The 20,963-nt window shown below is 40.8% G+C and overlaps 2 protein-coding genes across 3 annotated transcripts in view; both read left to right on the top strand.

Annotated features, from left to right (window-relative positions):
• Window positions 1-3,222: 3,222 nt before the first annotated feature.
• Window positions 3,223-10,201, top strand: zc3h10 (zinc finger CCCH-type containing 10). Of its 2 annotated transcripts, none has more exons than XM_061923675.1 (3): window positions 3,223-3,366; window positions 4,117-5,390; window positions 9,552-10,201. In XM_061923675.1, exons 2-3 carry the CDS (start codon window positions 4,257-4,259, stop codon window positions 10,062-10,064), a joined length of 1,647 nt encoding a protein of 548 aa, XP_061779659.1. In that variant the 5' UTR covers window positions 3,223-3,366; window positions 4,117-4,256; the 3' UTR covers window positions 10,065-10,201. The 2 variants fall into 2 exon arrangements, with proteins under 2 accessions (XP_061779659.1, XP_061779661.1); XM_061923677.2 differs by having other exon boundaries at window positions 3,307-3,456.
• Window positions 10,202-13,957: 3,756 nt separating this feature from the next.
• Window positions 13,958-20,963, top strand: part of esyt1b (extended synaptotagmin-like protein 1b) — a 72,587-nt gene continuing 65,581 nt past the window's right edge. The window contains exon 1 of the mRNA XM_061923680.1: window positions 13,958-14,574. Coding sequence (XP_061779664.1) covers window positions 14,203-14,574 — 372 coding nt within the window. The 5' untranslated portion in view covers window positions 13,958-14,202. The remainder of the gene's footprint in view (window positions 14,575-20,963) is intronic.

Here is a 20,963-nt window from a genome sequence, read left to right on the forward strand (position 1 = left end):
TGTTGATGACTCAAGAAGGGTAGAAATACAAACACACACACACACACACACACACACACACACAAACTAACTAGTAACTAGGGTCAATTTTAATGTTGCCAAGGTGCATCTCCATAAGGTGTTTACCTTTGACAATCTCCTTGAATGTCGGCCCTGCATCACAGTTTCTGTTTTTATTAGGGTGGTGCTTCACGGAAAGTTGGCGGAAAGTCGTTTTTATCTGCCTTACACTCCCCGTCGTCTCCACGTTGTGTGGTTCGTTGTAACTTTTGGTGGTTAGTGTTCGAGATAAGAGGAGAAAAAGCAGCAGCAGCAGGATAAGAAAAAGGCAAGGCTGCCATGTCTTATGTAATATTAGTACTCCAAACTTGCTTCTATTTATTTAGTCTTTACAAACATTCAAAGACTGTGCCCGTCAAGTCGTTTAGACAAGACAACTCCAAGAGAAGTTATAGCACAGGGATGTCAAACATGAACAGGTTCAATCCGGCCTGCGAGATGAGTTGCATTTCTAAATTAAAGAAACTGCAGTTCTAAATGTGTTCACTGGATGTCGCAATAGCAATTCTGTTGGGCAAGCAAATATAGCAAGTATACTAAGCAAGAGGTACACGGTAAAGCGGGGCTGCAACTCCTCCCCCTCGACCCAACGTAAAACAAACAGGAATAAAATAAACAATTGGTAACCTCACTTAAAATGCTGCATGAGACACTATGCATTGATATAGTTCTGTGAAAAGTGCAAATGTAAAGAAAGTGACAAATAAGGTAGTTGATACATAGAAGTGTTTTTATTCATGCTTTATTTAGTTTTTTGTTCAATCCTAGTGGGTTGTGACTTCAAGTGTAATTGCTTTGTAGATACATTGAGATTAAGTCTAAATTCATTGCGTTCTTCATGGTGTTTTTGAAACTGCGACAATTTTTTCCTCAGAATTTTCAACAAACCTGAAGTGTTTTGTCAAGAGTATTATCTGTGATATGTAAATTTTCACAGTGGCGGGCTAGGGGTTTCCCACCTAGGCCTTCGGTGATGTCCGACTTCAATGATTACCGCTCAGAATACCATCATTGATGTCACCACATGACCATTGCTGGAGAAGTACTATACAGGAACACATTTACGGCCTACTAGGCATTGTACAAAACGGATTATTTTCTGGCGCATTTAAAAATCAATAAACCCGCATTAGCAATTAAAACATATTTCAAGTGGTACTGTCAAAATTAAAATTTAAAAAAAAATATTAAACGTGAAAAAATAAAGAAATAAAAAATATGAACTCACATTTCATCGCCGGGACAGCTGAGCTAGCTTCCGGGGTTGGCCGACATCGTCTCGCAAGATGTAGTTCCTCTTTAAATATCCTTCTTGAAAATGGCCTTTCAAATATATGGGTTGTCTTGTCTAATCATAAAAGATGCAGACGAGGCGTGTTGGCTGAATTCTTAAAGTTTACTCCACAGCGTGTTCATCAAAAACATCCCGCGACATGTCTACATTCAACAACCTAAACGGGGCTACTGTGCATGCTCTTCACTACTGTGGCATGCTGGGTAATTGAGTTCTTATGTTACCTAGCTCATAACATCACTATATATATCTGCCTTAGGCCATCGAGAAGGCCTTACTGACAACAACTCGTGATCTGATTGGCTATTGCAACTGTCTATCAACTGTATGTCCCCGTTCACTTACAGTGCACAGACGCCAGCATTGTTGATTCTGAAGGCGTCTGGCAGATTTGGTACAGCATGGCAACATAAGCTAGCTGAATTCTGATTGGATAAAAACTCTATAACCTTTTGATTGATTGATTGATTGAAACTTTTATTAGTAGTTTTTACAGTACAGTGCATATTCCGTACAATTGACCACTAAATGGTAACACCCGAATAAGTTTCTTCAACTTGTTTAAGTCGGGGTCCACGTAAATCCACGTAAATCAATTCATGGTACAAATATATACTATCAGCATAATACAGTCATCACACAAGTTAATCATCAGAGTATATACATTGAATTATTTACATTATTTACAATCGACCTAAAAACAACAGTGCTGGAAGGAGCATAATATGACAGCGGTGGAGATAATAAGCAGCACCAAGTTCCCGGGGGTGCAGATAACTGACAATATAACCTGGTCCCTACACACCGGAGCTCTTGTAAAAAGAGCTCAGCAGCGCATGCAATTTTTGCGTCGGATGAAAAGAGCACAGCTCCCTCCCCCCATTCTCAGCACATTCTACAGAGGCACTATAGAGAGCCTGCTGACCAACAGTATCTCTGTCTGGACTGGAGCCTGCAATGCCTCATACTGGAAGTATCTCCAGAGAGTGCATGGTGAGGACGGCGGAAAAGATCATCAGGACTCCTCTTCCTCCTATCCAGGAGATCGCAAAAAGCCACTGCCTGACCAGAGATCAGTATATCTGCAAAGACTCCTCCCACCCCCACCAAGGACTGTTTTCACTGCTGGACTCCAGAAAGAGGTTCCGCAGCCTCCGAAGCAGAACCTCCAGGTTCTGTAACAGCTTCTTCCCTCAGGCCGGAAGACTCTTAAACGCATCATAATTAAATATTCCCCTCAACTCCCCCCAAAATGGATTAACTCGCTGGAATAAAAAAAGACAATATAACATACATCCATAAACGTGGACGCATGTGAAAAAGTGCAATATATTTATCCGTACAGTAATATATTTATTTATTTATATATATTCATTTATTTTATATATATATTTATATATTATTTATATATATTTATTTATTTATATATGCACTGTATTGCTTTTTTTTATCCTGCACTACCATGAGCTTATGTAACGAAATTTCATTGTTATCTGTGCTGTAAAGTTCAAATTTGAATGACAATAAAAAGGAAGTCTAAGTCTGAGTCTAAGTCTATGAATACTTTTAGATATTTAGGGAAAGTCAATTAAAAATGACTTTTATCCTTAATTATGATCATGATTTCTGGTTATGTTAGGCCAGCAGAGAAGGCCTTATAATTACTGGCCCTGACGGCACACCACTGACTTTTCAGAATGTGTTTGTTCTATTTTGGGCCGAAGTAAAACAAAGACAAAAATCTGAAGTTGTCGTGGATGTATAAAGTTATTATGCCTTGATTTTGATTTGAATAGCTAATAAGTTATAGACACCCCTGTCACATAAGCGTATTTATATTCAAGCAACTTTCCCACCGCTAGGGGTCAGAGAAGCACACCGTAAATAACAGCGTAGGAAAATAATTCTTCTTCGTTTGTAGTAAAGGAAACCTCCAGCAATATGTGTTTAAAAAGTCATCGAGGCTCTTGAGGAATTACGGAAACACACTGGAGCGCTTCATTAAAGACGAGGTCTGTGTGAAATGTGAAATTGCTTTTATTATAGCGTGGCGTTTGAACGCAGAAGAGCCATTGTTGGTTTCTCGCTCTGCCATCTCTGTGGTAAGCTATCATTAGCATGTAGCCTGCTAGCCAACTCGAAATAGCATAGTTTTGCGAGCACGACTTACTTACACTAGAATTACACGTAACGCTGCTATAAATTCCATGCATGAATCACGTTTTGCTGCTTTCTACTCTCCTGACATAAGGAACACTTGTGTTAAGTTTATTGCTGCTGGCCTGTTTTTGTCACATTGTTTTGGACTGCTGCACACGGGCGGAAGGCGGTGTACACCCTGGACAAGTCGCCAACTCATCGCAGGGCCAACACAGATAGACAGACAACATTCACACATTAGGACCAATTTAGGTGTGCTGTTGGCCCTGCGATGAGGGGGCGACTTGTCCAGGGTGTACCTCGCCTTCCGCCCGTGTGCAGCAGTTCAAAACAATGTGACAAAAACAGCCCAGCAGCAATAAACTTAACACAAGTGTTCCTTATGTCGGGGGAGAGTAGAGAGCAGGTAAACATGATTCATTCATGGAATTTATAGCAGTGCTACGTATAATTTTAGTGTAAGTAAATAGATGGATGGATGGATGCTGGGATAGGCTCCAGCACTCCTGCGACCCTGAAAGGGACAAGCGGTAGAAAATGGATGGATGTTTTGAACTGTGTATTCCTCCCTAAGAAAATCCAATGTGTGCTTTCTTTTGCAGCGCCTGGTGGAGGAAGGCTGGATTCAGGAGGAAAAAGCAACCCCTATGTCGCAACTCTGCGCATGCAAAAAGTCACCGGGATACAGCAACCCTCCTTACACACATGAGTGCTTTTTTCTCCCCGAGCTGGGCCGCGCGCCATGCCTGATCGGGACGGCTCCTACCTGTCAGGCGGTAGTGGAAGTGGTGGTAATCTGAGCGAGGAGGGAGGAGCGGGCTCTGGTTGCACTGCAGAGGGCAGAGGGGGTTCTGGAGGGGGCGCCGGTGGCAACCTGTCTGGCTCTGGAGGTATGGGGGGAGGCGGGGCACTCGGCAACGGTTGCGGAAACGGGTGTGGCGGGGTCCAAGGCGCTGGGCCGCCGCTTGACGGCGTCTGCAGGGATTTTATTCGCAATGTCTGCAAGAGAGGGAAGCGTTGTCGCTTCAAGCATCCCGACTTTAACGAAGTACCCGACTTGGGAGTGCAAAAGAACGAGTTCATCTTCTGCCATGATCATCAGAATAAGGAGTGTTTGCGCTCCAACTGTCGCTTCGTGCATGGATCCAAAGAGGATGAGGACTACTATAAGAAAACCGGTGAGTTGCCCCTCAGACTGAGAGGAAAAGTTGCAGCACGGCTTGGCCTCTCGCCTATGGATCTTCCTCATAGCAGAGGGGAGGTCCCAATCTGCAGAGACTTCCTGAAGGGGGAATGCCAGCGAGGAAATAAATGTAAATTTCGCCACGTCCAAAAAGACTATGAATATGAACCTTCCAGGGTTGGCGGGGCTGGTGGGATTGGACCTAGTACTGGTGGAATGGTGAATGCTGGTAGTGCTATTGGTGGCGGAGTAGTAGGAACATGTGGGGGGATTCCAGGACTTGTTGGAGCAGGAGTTGGAAATAACATGATTGGGATGAGTTGTCCCAGTATGGGCGGGTGCAGAGATCCGAGCCTCTCAGGAGTGGGAAGTGTCGGCGCGGGGGCAATGAGCGGCTGCCTGTCAATAGGCCCTTCAGGACAGAGACGGTACGACAGGAACTCCCTGACAGTGTACGACCCCTTACTCGAGAGCGGGCTGTTTGATTCCGGCTCCCTGGAGGGCTCGCTGGACCACGCCGCTTTCCAGATAAAGAGACGGAGGTTGGAAGGGCTACGTCTGGCCGACGGGAGCATAGGAGGCCACTATGAGCTTGGTGTCCAGGCTGCCTTGCCCACACGCCCTCTGGAGTACAGTTTCCTGGTGGAAGAAAACAGTCTGCTGAGGAAAAGAGTGGAAGAGTTAAAGAAGCAGGTTAGTACAAGAGCAGATTGTTTTTTAATGCTCACTGACTTAAGGCTTTTACACACATAAAGATTTTCTAAATCTTCAAGAGATTTTTACTTGCAACGAACCCCACACATAAAGATAAAAAAAATAGCAGTTTGGATCTTTGTGTGTGTAGTGTGCTATGATATCAACACAGCAGACACCATCGCCGAGCCAGATTCAAGTCATCTAAGCTCCAAATCTTGAGTTTATGTAGAGACGTGAGCATATTCATCTATCGATAGTATTGATGCCAACATGGGTATTGTATCGGATCAATACTTTTGTTGTAGATTGTCTCCTTTACGTCCAGCAAATTACCTGATTTTCCTCACATCTTTTCTAGTCTGTCAATGCAACCAGCACATCTCTCTCTGGCTCTGTTGCTCACTCAGGCTCACTTTGCACCTCCCCTCCCTGCACTAATGACTACTGATGTAATTAAAAAAATATATATATCTGCTTGTTAGTTATTCTAGTGGCTTTGTTTACATTTTAAAATTCATATTTCTGTTACATTGCTGATTTTGTTATGATACTGGCCGCATATTTATACAGTATTGAAACAATACCTAAATTCACAGTATCGCCCACCCCAAGTGATCTAACAAAATCGAAGAAGAAGAAGAGCCATAGCAAGGAATCCCTGTAGCAACGGATGGAAAAACAGACAGTATCAAAGAGGACATACGAGAGGGAATGATGGTGATCTTAGGACTATTTTTGAAGGGAAAAATCCCAAACCTAAAAAAGTGTGGAAAAGTCATGAAGATGTCACAAACACAGACTTTATGATCTACTCTGTGAGCTGGGGGTGAGTATGTACTCAAAGTAGCCGCAATGCTTTTTTAAAAAGTTTTTTAATTAGGTATTTTCTGTACTGCGCCACAATTCATGCAGCACTAACTCAGGTGTCGGCGTTCCTCACAGACATGGAGGGTTTTGGTTACGATTGTTTGTGGACCCTCACCTGTTTTCGAGCTAATTATCTGGACAAATTAAGTCTTAACACACCTCAAACCACAATACAAGCTTGTTAGACATTAGATAGTTGGGCATTTGGTTAGAATGGGAAAAATCGTGACAAAAACAGCCCGATTGTCTTTATGTGTGTACCCCGCTTTAGATAGGACAGCTCTAGGAAGAGGGCCGAAGTATTTATCCTCTATAAGAGAGGACATGCCCAGACAAGGATGGTTTCTGCTCTATTGTGGTGCAAAATGTTGATAGATTCAATAAAGTGAGACCTCTGCAGGTACAAATGTTGCAGCCCCTCTTGTAGAGGATGAATACCTTGGATCCTGCACCAAGCTCTCAGATTAAAACAACTTGTTAGTAGGGCTGGGCGATATATGGATATACTCCATATATTGCGGGTTTGTCTCTGTGCAATATAGAAAATGACTATATCGTGATATACGAGTATACATTCTCACGCAGTTGCTTTTAGCTGCGGGCATTACACTGCATGCGTTTCCCACTCTTTCTTGTCTCTCCTTCTCACAGAGTGTTAATCAAGCGCACCGTCTTACATACGTCACGTGTGCAACGTCACACGCTCCCGCGGAGCAGACAGGTAGCGACATGGTAACGTTAGCTGCGATGCTGACGGTGAGGTGCGGGTGGTAATACGAGAGAGACAAGGTGCGAATCTGGTAACAAATGGAGGAAGAATTAATTACCAAAAAAAACAGCACGGGATCCATCGTCCGGCGGTGGTTTGGCTTCAAGCGGGAATATGTTCAACATTTATGCAGCAAAAGCGTTGCTACAAAAAGTAGCAGCACTGCTAATGTAGCATCATTTGAAAAGTCACCCGCTAGAGAATGAAGAGTGCTTGAAACTGTGCATGTCAACATCTCAGCCGATGCCACACCAACAAAATGCCAAAGCAACTATTTCCAGATCAACACCGTATGAAAAAAAAAAGAAGTCAACAAAAGAAGGAGATAACGCCCGCAGGAATCTATTTTGCAGCTCATTTTTATTTGACAGTTATTGAAATATCTTGTGTGACATCATGCACAAAAGTGCACTTTATTTGTTTTTAACTATTGTAGTGGTGTTCTGTACAAAAAGTACACTTTAATTTAGTGTTGTTTTGATATGTCATCTTGGCGACATCATTCACAAAAGTGCAATAATAGCTTGTTTTAAAATGTCTCTGACAATCTTGCACTTTCTGTTTTGGAAATGACATGAATGTTTGTGCCACTACTTAATAACTGTTTAATAAATGCAGTTTTGGTCAATTGTCTTAGTTGTGATTTCCCTCTCTGCATGAAAGTTTAAAATGAGCATATATTAATGCAGTATGAACAAGAATGTTTTAATGTAGACACATAGAATCATCATAATGCTGTGATTATATGCATCAAGTGTTAATTCAAGGCTAAGGCAAAATATCGAGATATACAGGTAAAAGCCAGTAAATTAGAATATTTTGAAAAACTTGATTTATTTCAGTAATTGCATTCAAAAGGTGTAACTTGTACATTATATTTATTCATTGCACACAGACTGATGCATTCAAATGTTTATTTCATTTAATTTTGATGATTTGAAGTGGCAACAAATGAAAATCCAAAATTCCGTGTGTCACAAAATTAGAATATTACTTAAGGCTAATACAAAAAAGGGATTTTTAGAAATGTTGGCCAACTGAAAAGTATGAAAATGAAAAATATGAGCATGTACAATACTCAATACTTGGTTGGAGCTCCTTTTGCCTCAATTACTGCGTTAATGCGGCGTGGCATGGAGTCGATGAGTTTCTGGCACTGCTCAGGTGTTATGAGAGCCCAGGTTGCTCTGATAGTGGCCTTCAACTCTTCTGCGTTTTTGGGTCTGGCATTCTGCATCTTCCTTTTCACAATACCCCACAGATTTTCTATGGGGCTAAGGTCAGGGGAGTTGGCGGGCCAATTTAGAACAGAAATACCATGGTCCGTAAACCAGGCACGGGTAGATTTTGCGCTGTGTGCAGGCGCCAAGTCCTGTTGGAACTTGAAATCTCCATCTCCATAGAGCAGGTCAGCAGCAGGAAGCATGAAGTGCTCTAAAACTTGCTGGTAGACGGCTGCGTTGACCCTGGATCTCAGGAAACAGAGTGGACCGACACCAGCAGATGACATGGCACCCCAAACCATCACCCAACCATGCAAATTTTGCATTTCCTTTGGAAATCGAGGTCCCAGAGTCTGGAGGAAGACAGGAGAGGCACAGGATCCACGTTGCCTGATGTCTAGTGTAAAGTTTCCACCATCAGTGATGGTTTGGGGTGCCATGTCATCTGCTGGTGTCGGTCCACTCTGTTTCCTGAGATCCAGGGTCAACGCAGCCGTCTACCAGCAAGTTTTAGAGCACTTCATGCTTCCTGCTGCTGACCTGCTCTATGGAGATGGAGATTTCAAGTTCCAACAGGACTTGGCGCCTGCACACAGCGCAAAATCTACCTGTGCCTGGTTTACGGACCATGGTATTTCTGTTCTAAATTGGCCCGCCAACTCCCCTGACCTTAGCCCCATAGAAAATCTGTGGGGTATTGTGAAAAGGAAGATGCAGAATGCCAGACCCAAAAACGCAGAAGAGTTGAAGGCCACTATCAGAGCAACCTGGGCTCTCATAACACCTGAGCAGTGCCAGAAACTCATCGACTCCATGCCACGCCGCATTAACGCAGTAATTGAGGCAAAAGGAGCTCCAACCAAGTATTGAGTATTGTACATGCTCATATTTTTCATTTTCATACTTTTCAGTTGGCCAACATTTCTAAAAATCCCTTTTTTGTATTAGCCTTAAGTAATATTCTAATTTTGTGACACACGGAATTTTGGATTTTCATTTGTTGCCACTTCAAATCATCAAAATTAAATGAAATAAACATTTGAATGCATCAGTCTGTGTGCAATGAATAAATATAATGTACAAGTTACACCTTTTGAATGCAATTACTGAAATAAATCAAGTTTTTCAAAATATTCTAATTTACTGGCTTTTACCTGTATATCGTGTATCGTGACATGGCCTAAAAATATCGAGATATTAATAAAAGGCCATATCGCCCAGCCCTACTTGTTAGACAAAATGGATTAAATTGTTGCATGACAAGAAATACTGTACTCCAAATCTCTGTCGTCTTTTCAGGTTTCGAACCTTGCTGCCACGAATGAGGTTCTCCTGGAGCAGAACGCTCAGTTCCGCAGTCAGACCAAGGTGATGACGCTGTCCTCCACGCCCGCCCCCACCGAGCAGACTATGGCAGCCCCCGTGGGCGCGGTCAGCTCCTACAATCACAGCATCGCCCAGACTCACACCACCCTGAGCAGCGCCGGCCTGCAGCCTCGGCCAGTCACACAGCAGGACCTGGTGGTGCCCACCGGCGCTCCTGCAGCACCTCCTACTAACGCTGCTCCCCCCACCGCGCCTCCCCCTCACCTCAACCCAGAAATCACGCCCCTGTCGGCCGCTTTGGTGCAGACTATTGCCCAGGGGATGGCGCCTCCCGTTTCTATGGCGCCCGTGACGGTGTCCGTGGCGCCGGTGGCTGTGTCAATGACACAGCCTATGCCGGGCATCACAATGAGTCATGCCACCACACAGATGGTGTCGTACCCCATCGCCAGTCAGAGCATGAGGATCACAACTCTGCCTCATTAATTGTTCCTCAGAAGCTTAGGAACTGTAACAGTCTCCAACTGAACTGTATTAAGGCGTATTTGGGCCTCGCTGAGGGTGATTTTTTTTTTTTTTTACAGTAATATGAGAAGTAGTAACATGGACTTTTTTTTTTTTTTTAATCATCCCACCAGAATTTTTTTTACCTTCTTTGCCTCTTATTTTCTCATAATATTGTCATAAAACGATACATTTTTTCCCGTGAATTGCAAACCTTGGTTTAATAGAGATGTGTAGATCTATTGGGTAAAGATCTGTATTGGCCAATATTTTTTGTGGAAAAAGTTAGTGATCGACCATTGCCGATTAATGCCTTTTAATGCCCATCTTCTCTGGCTGACAAGCGGACTTATTTAATAGCGCTTCATTGCTGTTATAAGACACATTTTTTCTTGTGAAGTGACTTTCTTTCAGTTCTATTGATTTCCCCATCGTAATTTTACTATATGTCTACTTTCTTTCCCCCCACCAAAGTGTGGCCCTCATACCTACTGTGAATCAGTGGGCCTCGCAGATTAAACCTATGTTTTACCACCAGAGGGCAGCAGAGACTTCTGTTCCTTTAAAGCTGCTCTGAATCACCTTTGAACTTTGGTTCAAGTTTGTGAAAGAGACAAAAGTGGTGGGACTTGCACTGTTCTTTCTTGGAAGTTAAAACAAAAACCACAGGAGATTTTGTGACTTAATATTGTTACTTTGCACATTTCAGCAGCCATTCAGTGATGTGTTGTTTGCCTTTGTGGCCTCAACAAAATAAATACTGTAGTGTGTTCACAGGCAGCAAGCATCTCTTTGCTCAAGGTAAAAGGGCGGAGTCGCTTTATGTCAACCTTATTCCGAAGAAGCTTGACATCCGTTTGGCGGTTTCAAGAAATGCAGCATTTGGTGAGAAAGGAAGACCAATCTCCAAGAAGGAAGCAGATACTACTAACCACATCATTAGGTACACCTGCACACTCTCAATAGGCTTCAATCATAAAGGTTCTCTTTTGTCTTGACAGTATATCTTTTGGTCTTTGAATTTTCGTTTCATTAGTGGGAATTGAAAAACATGCGATGAGGTGGCGACTTGTCCAGGGTGTACCCCGCCTTCCGCCCGATTGTAGCTGAGATAGGCTCCAGCGCCCCCCGCGACCCCAAAGGGAATAAGCGGTAGAAAATGGATGGATGGGATGGGTTTAATAGTTTTATTTTGAAATACAACATGTTTAGAAAAAAATATACTTGTACTTCATACAACAAAAATTTAAATCACCGGTCAACAGAAATGAAAAAACTAACCAAAAACATTTTTTTATTTTTTTTTACATGAGTAAGACACCACAGAGCCAGATTTTGCCAAGAGCGCAGACTGGCCTCAAGGTGAAAATTGTGATGATAGTTTTAGATACATTGCTGGTGCCCCTGGACACTTGGCCAGTGATGTAACCTGGGATTACAAGGGGTTTCAGGTATTTCAACAATCAGACCTGCTGGTGTGTTGACGGAGAAGCGGCTCAAAGTAAATACTGTCAGATACAGTCCACTCTCCAAGTTAAATGCTGCACATTACATTACTTCATAAAACTTGTTGTAGTTTTTGTAGTACATTCTAATATAGTTTTCATACAATTTTCTTACATAAAAGTTAATTTTTATTTCTAAAAAGCATGTTACATGTTTAAATTGCGCTGTTTTGTTATTAAAGCGATTTCAATGGGCAATGTTGATTTCAGATACAAGATTACAAAAACTCACAAAACAAAGTAAGCTCGTAAATTGAGGTACTACTATAGCAGACCTGGGTATTCGGCGGCCCGCGGGCCACATCCAGCCCTTCGTGCGTCCCTGTCCGGCCCGCGTGAGCCCAATCATAAATTACAAAATACATTTTAAAAAGTATCTGTCGAGTGTGCAATACAACAGTGCTGCTTTTGTTTTGAAAAGCGTTATTTGTATTACTTCTGTGTGGACGTATGCTCGTGCGTGATTGTGAGTGAATGTGAACAGCGGCAATCACAATTGACAAAGTAAATGTAAAAAAACATCTATGTCGTGCGTGCAATACAACTGTGCTGCTTTTATTTTGAAAAGTGTTATTTATGGGCGTATGTCCGGGTGTAACCTGTGAGTGAAGGTGCACAGCGACAAGTGATGCACGGTTACCCCCGAGACGCTAAAAAGAGAAAAGTTGAGGACGAATGCCGTGTTTTCAACAAGACATGGACTGCCAAGTATTTCTTTACAGAAATGAAAGGTAAAGCTGTGTGTTTAATTTGTGGTACACAGGTTGCTGTGTTTAAAGAATATAATTTGAATCGCCACTACACGAAGAAGCACATGAAAAAATACCGGAATCTGTCTGATGAAGAGCGCGCAAGGGAGGCTGATGCGTTGATGGTAAAACTGCAAACTCAACAAGGACTTTTTGCCAAATTTCACACCCCCAGACAGACAAGTTTCGTAATTTCTCACAAAATCGCCAGAAAAAGTAAGACATTTTCTGACGGAGAGTTTATTAAGGAGTGCTTATTGGACTCTGTTGCGCTGATATGCCCGGAGAAGAGATGAGAGCTGCGATGTACGTGACACCGCCCAGCTGCTCATCTTCTTACGTGGCATAACTGCAGACTTTCATATCATGGAGTAGCTGGCAGCCATGCAGTCAATTAAAGAGACAATCACAGGTTGTGTTTGGACATGTTAGGACTGAAATGGGACAAGCTGGCAGGTGTGATGGTTGTCCAAATCTGACGGGGAAAAATGTTGGACTTTTAAAGAGGATGATTGACATTTTTGCATTGTATTATACATCAGGTAGTGTTGTGTAAGACAGTGTTAAAAATAAAACCATCAAAAGCAATCTGACTTTGTATAAAGTTAAGTTAGGTTAAAAGTAATTATTATTATTATTATTATTATTTATCTTACGGTATATCAAAAATAATTTGAGCAAAATATAATTGAAATATTGTCGGTGTGGCCCTCCAGCAGTGCTCGGGTTGCTCATGCGGCCCCCGGTAAAAATTAATTGCCCACCCCTGTACTATAGCCTACTACAATAATTGCATCTCAAAAGTGCAAAAAGATATTGCATAAAACATAATGAAAATATAATAAATACTGTTCATACATTTTCAATTCCCAATATTAAAAAGAAAATTCATCATACACTGACCACAGTGCCAGAGAAGTATTAATACAACCTAAGTATTGCTACAATTATTAGACTCAGACTTAGAGTTACTTTTATTGTCATTCAAATTTGAACTTTACAGTTTGTAGCTGAGATAGGCTCCAGTGATCCCAAAGGGAATAAGCGGTAGGAAATGGTTGGATGGATGGAGTACAGATAAGAACAACATTTTGTTGCATTAGCTCGTTGTATCCATCCATCCATCCATTTTTCTACCGCTTGTCCCTTTTTTGGGGTCGCGGGGGGTGCTGGAGCCTATCTCAGCTGCATTCGGGTTGTAGTGCAGGATAAAAGAGCAATAAGGTGCAGATATAAATAGATTACTGTACACATAAATATATTGCACTTTTGCATATGCATCCACGTTCAAGGATGTATGTTATATTGTCTTTTATATTCCAGCGAGTTAATTCGTTTTGGGGGGGAATTGAGGGGATTACATTATGATTATTATTATAGTTGAAACATTGTTATTCCCCCAAAAATATGTAAATATAAATATAATTAATAACTAAACAACCGAAAAAACTAAAGATATATATTTTTTGTAAAAATAAACAGAAGATAAGAACAATATCGATTACATCATGCTTGCATCGCTACGTCTTTGGTATCGACATTGTCGATGTTTGTGTCGAGCCGCCGAGCCCCTAGCAAGGAGTCAAGGAAGCAAGGATGCACATTTCTTCCAGTGGGCGTGTTTTCGTTTAGATAACGGGACTGGGGGAGAGCAGCAAGAGCAGAACTTGCCAAACCAACGAAAAGAAGGAAAAACTTGAGAAAAGGACGCAATATAATTATGATGCAGTTCGGTTCTTAAAGCAATTGGGATTCGTTTCGCATCAATGCCGTTATAACTGTGTTAGGCCTGCAAGGACATTCTTTAACAGGCATTTGTTTCCTTCATTCAAGCATTCCTGGGAGTCCCGAGGCTATAAAAGAACAATGCAGAGCGAGAAATCTGAGCCGAGCGAGCTGAAAGTCGCCGACGGTTCCGGGCCAGGCGAGGCCGAGAAGAGCGCACCAATCCCGGGCAATGAAGTGGATACGACGCCTCCCCGCACCAAAGGCACACGCGCCGTGGCAGTGCTGTGGACTTTTGGGAAGTGTCTGGGGGCTTTGCTTCCCGTCTACCTGGCAGGCTACTACCGGGTCAGCACCAGCCTGCTGGTGTGCGGCATGATGGTGTACACCGGGTGGAAGCACGCCCGGGAGGCCAAGGAGGAGAGGCTCAAGTTGGCCATGCAGCTTCTCTGCGACGAGCACGACCACGGCGACTTGAACATGTCCAAAATAAAGCGAGACCTTCCTGCTTGGGTAAGACATGAAGCACTCACATGTCCGCCCGACTGCTTTAATAAACGTGTCAAAACCACGTATGAAAAGTTAAAGTTATATTTTAAAAGTAACACCCCACGTCACGTCTGCTTGCTGTTTGTGCTTTGATGCATACAAGCTCAGCGCAGTTAATCAGTTGATGCAACATGACTGAGCTCAAAATGGACTTGCAGGGGGGTGGAAAAAGCACATGTTCCTCAGCAAGGCCACACCCAGTGGAGGTTTCTGTGGATCATTTCTGTCTGGGTGATTTTCCACGATGGTGTTGTTGGTAAACAATGCACCACGCAGTAAAGTAATTGACCATGTGTAAGATGAGGATGCTCTTCAGACAGACATGTCATAAATCGTCCTTACAAATCAAACTGTAATGTTTGTAAAGCCTTAATGCACTTTTTGCCGAATGTGCAAAAATAGCTTAGAGGAAATGATGATATAGTCTTGTCACACCCAGAATCAGCAATTGCAAAAAAAAAAAGAGTGACATTCATCATTCTGTGTTTGTTAGACTTCCACTTGCAATAAAAGAGCTTTATCTAAATATAAATTAGAGAGCTCACTAGTTATGTCAATCTTTCAACAACTCATTATTCGATTCAAATTCGATTCTTGATTCAAACTGTTTATTTATTTATTTACAGACAGACATAATTTGGTGTTACATTATTTTTTTATTGCCACCTGCTCACCTGGCCTCGTGGTTAGAGGTGGCCTGGGCAATTATTTTGACTCGGGTGGCCAAATTTACATAAAAAATGTGTCTGGGGGCCGATATTTCTATTTTTAGGACACTAAAACAAAACCTCACCATAACGTCTGAATGCTAAAAACGTTATGACAGACCGTCTTAAAAAACGGAATTGATTTTTACATTTTCTACTGAATGAGACACCCAGAATGTACATGAAAATAAAGAATGTGGGATTTAACATACTTGCCAACCCTCCCGGATTTTCCGGGAGACTCCCGAAATGCAGCGCCTCTCCCGAAAACCTCCCGGGACAAATTTTCTCCTGAAAATTTCCCGAAATTCAGGCGGAGCTGAAGGGGGCGTGGCCTCCAGCTCCATGCGGACCTGAGTCTGCTTTCCCACAATATAAACAACGTGCCTGCCCAATCATGATCGAGGACGAGTTCTTGGTTTCTTATGTCGGTTTATTGTTAAGCAGTTTCATTAACGTCCTCCCAGCGCGGTAACAACACACAACAACAGCAGTCACGTTTTCGTCTACCGTAAAGCAGTTCGTCTGCCGTAAACAGCAATGTTGTGACACTCTTAAACAGGACAATACTGCCTTCTAGTGCATTTGATGAAAGCACTTTTGTGCGTGCCACACAGCAATGCATAATCAAAGAGGGTGTTCAGCATGGTTAGAAAAATAGTGACAGAGAATAGAACAAGGATGGACAATTCAACCCTTAAGTCAACAATGAGTAGATGAGTGTTATGTGTGTGTGTATATGTGTAAATAAATGAACACTGAAATTCAAGTATTTGTTTTATTTTTATATATGTATGTATATATATATATATATATATATATATATATATATATATATATATATATATATAATAAAATATATATTTATAGCTAGAATTCACTGAAAGTCAAGTATTTCTTATTTATATATACATCCATCCATCCATCCATCCATTTTCTACCGCTTATTCCCTTCGGGGTCGCGGATATATATAAATATACTCCTCCCTCTTAACCACGCCCCCCACGCCCACCCCCACCTCCCGAAATTGAAGGTCTCAAGGTTGGCAAGTATGGATTTACAATATTAACTATGAACGATAAAACATTGAATATTGACAACATATGAACGTCACACCCTCTCTCCATCTACATATTTTACAATGAAGCGAAATGCAACAAAAATGCAACAAACACAGAGAAATATGAACGTGAAGGGTAAAAAAACCCCACCTACAATCTGATATATGTGATATATCACTAAACTTTATAACTTTGTTGTAAAAATCTCCTTCTTCATCTGTCCCTGACACTCGCATTTAAGGCTGGCCGCTCCGGAAACACTCTGTGGAAACGCTTCCCACCCACACTGCTTGGTGCCTCGTCTGAGCTGCTGTGACTTACATTACCATAGTAACTAATTAGATTACCATGGTAACTAGTATATCATGCAAAAACACAGATTCCAACCATTTAAATACTTTGTATAGTTGAAGACTTACGGTCAATAGAAAGCATGACTGCACATCATAATGGCAGCTACACTTTCCGTCTTAAAGATCTAAAAAAATTATTTGGGAATGTCCGGCGGGCCAGATTAAAAAGCTTAACGGGCCTTAATTTGCTCAGGTCTGGGTTAGAGTGTCCGCCCTGAGGTCGTGAGTTCAAACCCCGGCCGAGTCATACCGAAGACTATAAAAATGGGACGCATTACCTCCCTGCTTGGCACTCAGCATCAAGGGTTGGAATTGGGGGTTGAATCACCAAAAATTATTACCGGGCGGGGCCACCGCTGCTGCTCACCGCTCTCTTCACCACCCAGGGGGTGAGGGTGATGGGTCAAATGCAGAGGATAATCTCACCACACTTAGTGTGTGTGTGTGACAATCATTGGTACTTTAACTTTAAACTTTTTTACCTTTTATTTATTTTGTTAATATCAGAGTCTGTTCTGCGAAAAGGTTATCAATCAATCAATCAACTTTTATTCATATAGCCCTAAATCACAGGTGTCTCGAAGGGCTGCACAAGCCACAACAATATCCCGTTATCCCGTTACAGCTTATGGACAGGGACCCACAGTTAAAATATACATCATCATATAATATACAAAATACAATACAATACAACACATTTTAAAATCTACCCACCAAATACCCATTTACAATTTCATTTATAATTAAAAAAAGAAATCTTTAAATCCACCAAATCAGTCTCAATATCCTATTATTCCAATTTGATTAAAAGGTTGCATTTTGAAGATCTGCGATAATTTTATCATACATACAGTGGTCAAGACCAAAATAATGCGACTTAATGTGAATTCCTCAACCATAAGGTGTGTGCTAAATGTACTAAGCATAACATCACAATACATTTAGCTAATAACGCTTTTTAAAAAATGTTTAAAGAATGTGATTCTTTCTAGAGCTATCAATCTCATTCCAGATCATCGGGCCTCTACAGGCTATACTAAAGCTTGTACACTTTAGATGACAATTTTTCCCTCTTAATAAAGGTTTACTTCTAATGTTATATCTATGACATGTAGTGGGCTGGCAGAGTCTAGAATTTAATCCATATACTACGTTGTACATAATAGAAGCACTGTGGAATCTGTTGCACTCCGTAAGCTTCAGAAGATTGTACCCATAAAAAAGAGGATTTGAGGGAGCATTAAAGTTGGCCCATGATATTAGACGTATGACTTTCTTCTGAAGAATCTCCAGTTTTTTAAGATAACTGGGATACGCGTTACACCATACGACATTGCAATAGTTTATATGTGGTTCAAATAGAGTCCGATGCAAAATTAGGAGAGCGTTAAGAGGAAGAAAGTGCCTCAATTTTGAGAGTAGACCGACATATTTAGATAATTTATTCATTAAATATTCAATATGGCTTTTGAAATGTATAAATCCATCTATATATACTCCAAGGAATTTAGTGCTCTCAACTCTCTCAATTGCTTTACCACTTATTTTAATCAGTATCCTATCAAAGTTTTTACGGCTTCTATTTGAAATATTATAAAGTTTCTCGATTCAAACTGATTCCTGTAGTATATTTGGTATAACAATGATAAAAAAGATTAAAAACAGGTTACAGGTAGCAAAAGCTGCTTTTGGCTGCTGATCAATCACATGTACGTGCAACAAATAAGCCCAAAATAGCATAAAAAAACATCCATCCATTCACTTTCTACCGCTTGTCCCTTTTTGGGGTCGTGGGGGGTGCTGGAGCCTATCTCAGCTGCATTCGGCCGGAAGGCGGTGTACACCCTGTACAAGTCGCCACCTCATCGCAGGGCCAACACAGATAAACAGACAACATTCACACTCACATTCACACACTAGGGCCAATTTAGTGTTGCCAATCAACCTATCCCCAGGTGCATGTCTTTGGAGGTGGGAGGAAGTCGGAGTACCCGGAGGGAACCCACGCAGTCACGGGGAGAACATGCAAACTCCACACAGAAAGATCCCGAGCCCGGGATTGAACTCAGGACAACTCATGACCTTCGTATTGTGACGACGCATGCACTAACCCCTGTTTCACCGTGCTGCCAATAAAAAAAACATATTTAAAAAAAATTGTTTCTAAAAAAAAAAGGATTTTTGAAAATTATGAATTCATTTTGAATTGGAATAATTGATCATTGCGGTTCATATATGGATAGTTTTTTCGGCAACCCCAGTGCATCCTGAGAAATCTGTGTGTCATTTGTTTATTTACTTTTTTATTTAAAACTAACACAAAGAAACGTATAACACAAAAAAATGACAAGCTTTTTAATCCAACTTTTTTTATTGGCATTTTCAAATAGACAGAAAAAAGTGCAAGTCGAAACAGTACAATTTTAAAGTCAGTAAATTATTCACACCCTTTCCCTTAAAACCCAAACCACCCACCCTCCCACCCCACTCAGGTCACACAAACAAGGGGCATATGGCACAATCATATAACAAGTAAGACGACAAAGACAGACACAAAAAATGACAAACTTTTTAATATATATATATATATATATATATATATATATATATATACATATATATATATATATATATATATATATATTTATTTATTTTTTTATTTTTATTTATTTTTTGTGTGTTTTTTTTGTTTTTTTTTAAGTAAAACAAAAAAATTTAAGTGTTTTATTCCGTTTTATATAATGTGTATTTATTTAATCAAAAAGGAAGACGATAACTAACGAGTGTTTGAAAATATTTTTTGCGGAATTTATCTTGCAGGCAAAAATGTAGAAAAAGACAGAGGGGAAGTTTGATTTAAATCAAAGTTATCCAGTATTTCTTCTGGATTACGGTGTAGCCAAATTGCAACTCTAATAGTTTGGAGCTTTATTAGGTCTCACGGATCTCCATGGTAAACGTCATTTTCAAACACAACTGTTTGGTTGGTGGGCTGGGATTTTATCAGCGCTGACCGCTTATTGGTCAGTGGGTGGTGCTTCCGAGCAGCCCCAGCACAAAAGTATCTTGCTACAAAATTATGCATGCATCTTTGTATTAATGCATATTCCACATATTCCATATTGGTTGTGGTTAAGACTGAAAAGAAGAGATCCTGGATAACTTTAACTTCCATTGTAGTACAGCTCCCCTGTCTTCTTTTACCTTTGTTTCCCTGTATGCACAAGTCCTCGTAAAAGTATTTCTTATAGGTGAACTTACATGGATTTGCAACAATTAAGTTTATACGCTTGTTATCCATCTTCTTCATATTTGATTTACTTAATACATGTATAATAACAATTACAAAATGTTATACATTTTTAGTTTTACTTTAAATAACTAATTATAAAAAAATAGTTTTTTGTGTTAGTTTTAAATGTAAAACGAACGATACACTGATTCTGAGAGAAGTTTTTATTTAATTATGTTTATAATATATGACATATTTTTAGGTATGTATTTTTCATTGTCTTTAATCAATCATAACACAATAGACCGTATACATGTTTAGTGTTTCTCACAGGGCTTGGGGGTGAAGTTTGAAGTCGTCAAATGAACATACTTGACCATGACGCAATGGCAAAACCTGGGTAAAATCATGCAAATCTAAACAAACATGTTCAGAACTACAAATTAACTTTCTTCTGTAAGCATGCGTTTTTCGTTGAGACAAACGATATGTACTATCTTGTCAGAGTCTCCAAAAGACTCATTAGATTTGTCCTCAGTCGATTTTCGGAAAGCGTATTTTGGAGTAGGCCTATCTTTGATTAAGGATTTTCATACTTGAATCTCATTTGTTGGATGTTCTCCATAGTAGAGTATGCTACATGTATGCTAGCAAGTAAATAGCTAATTGGGATCCCCACAAATAATCAGATCTCATTTATGACTTTTTCCACCTCAAGATAATAAAACACTCAGATAAACAAACATGGTGGAGATTGGATGGTTTAGTGTGGTCCTCTGGGTTGGCTTTGGCTACAGCGTAGTGCAAAGAAGACCAGTTAACGACTATCTAGAGAAAGTAAACATCGTAACACGGTTTGGGTAGGTCAACCAGCGGATGAATCATTACTATTGCTACTAGAGATGTCCGATAATATCGGCAGGCCGATAAATGCGTTAAATTGTAATATCGGAAATTATCGGTATCGTTTTTTTATTATCGGTATCGTTTTTATTTTTT

The sequence above is a fragment of the Nerophis lumbriciformis genome, linkage group LG28 (assembly GCF_033978685.3).
Source record: "Nerophis lumbriciformis linkage group LG28, RoL_Nlum_v2.1, whole genome shotgun sequence".
NCBI classification, from domain to species: Eukaryota; Metazoa; Chordata; class Actinopteri; order Syngnathiformes; family Syngnathidae; genus Nerophis; species Nerophis lumbriciformis.

Excerpts from the sequence above, each read along its gene's own strand:
- zc3h10 (XM_061923675.1), top strand. The coding sequence starts at position 4,257 with ATGCCTGATCGGGACGGCTCCTACCTGTCAGGCGGTAGTGGAAGTGGT. Across the intron at positions 5,391-9,551 it reads TGGAAGAGTTAAAGAAGCAG|GTTTCGAACCTTGCTGCCAC; the intron begins GTTAGTACAAGA and ends TCGTCTTTTCAG.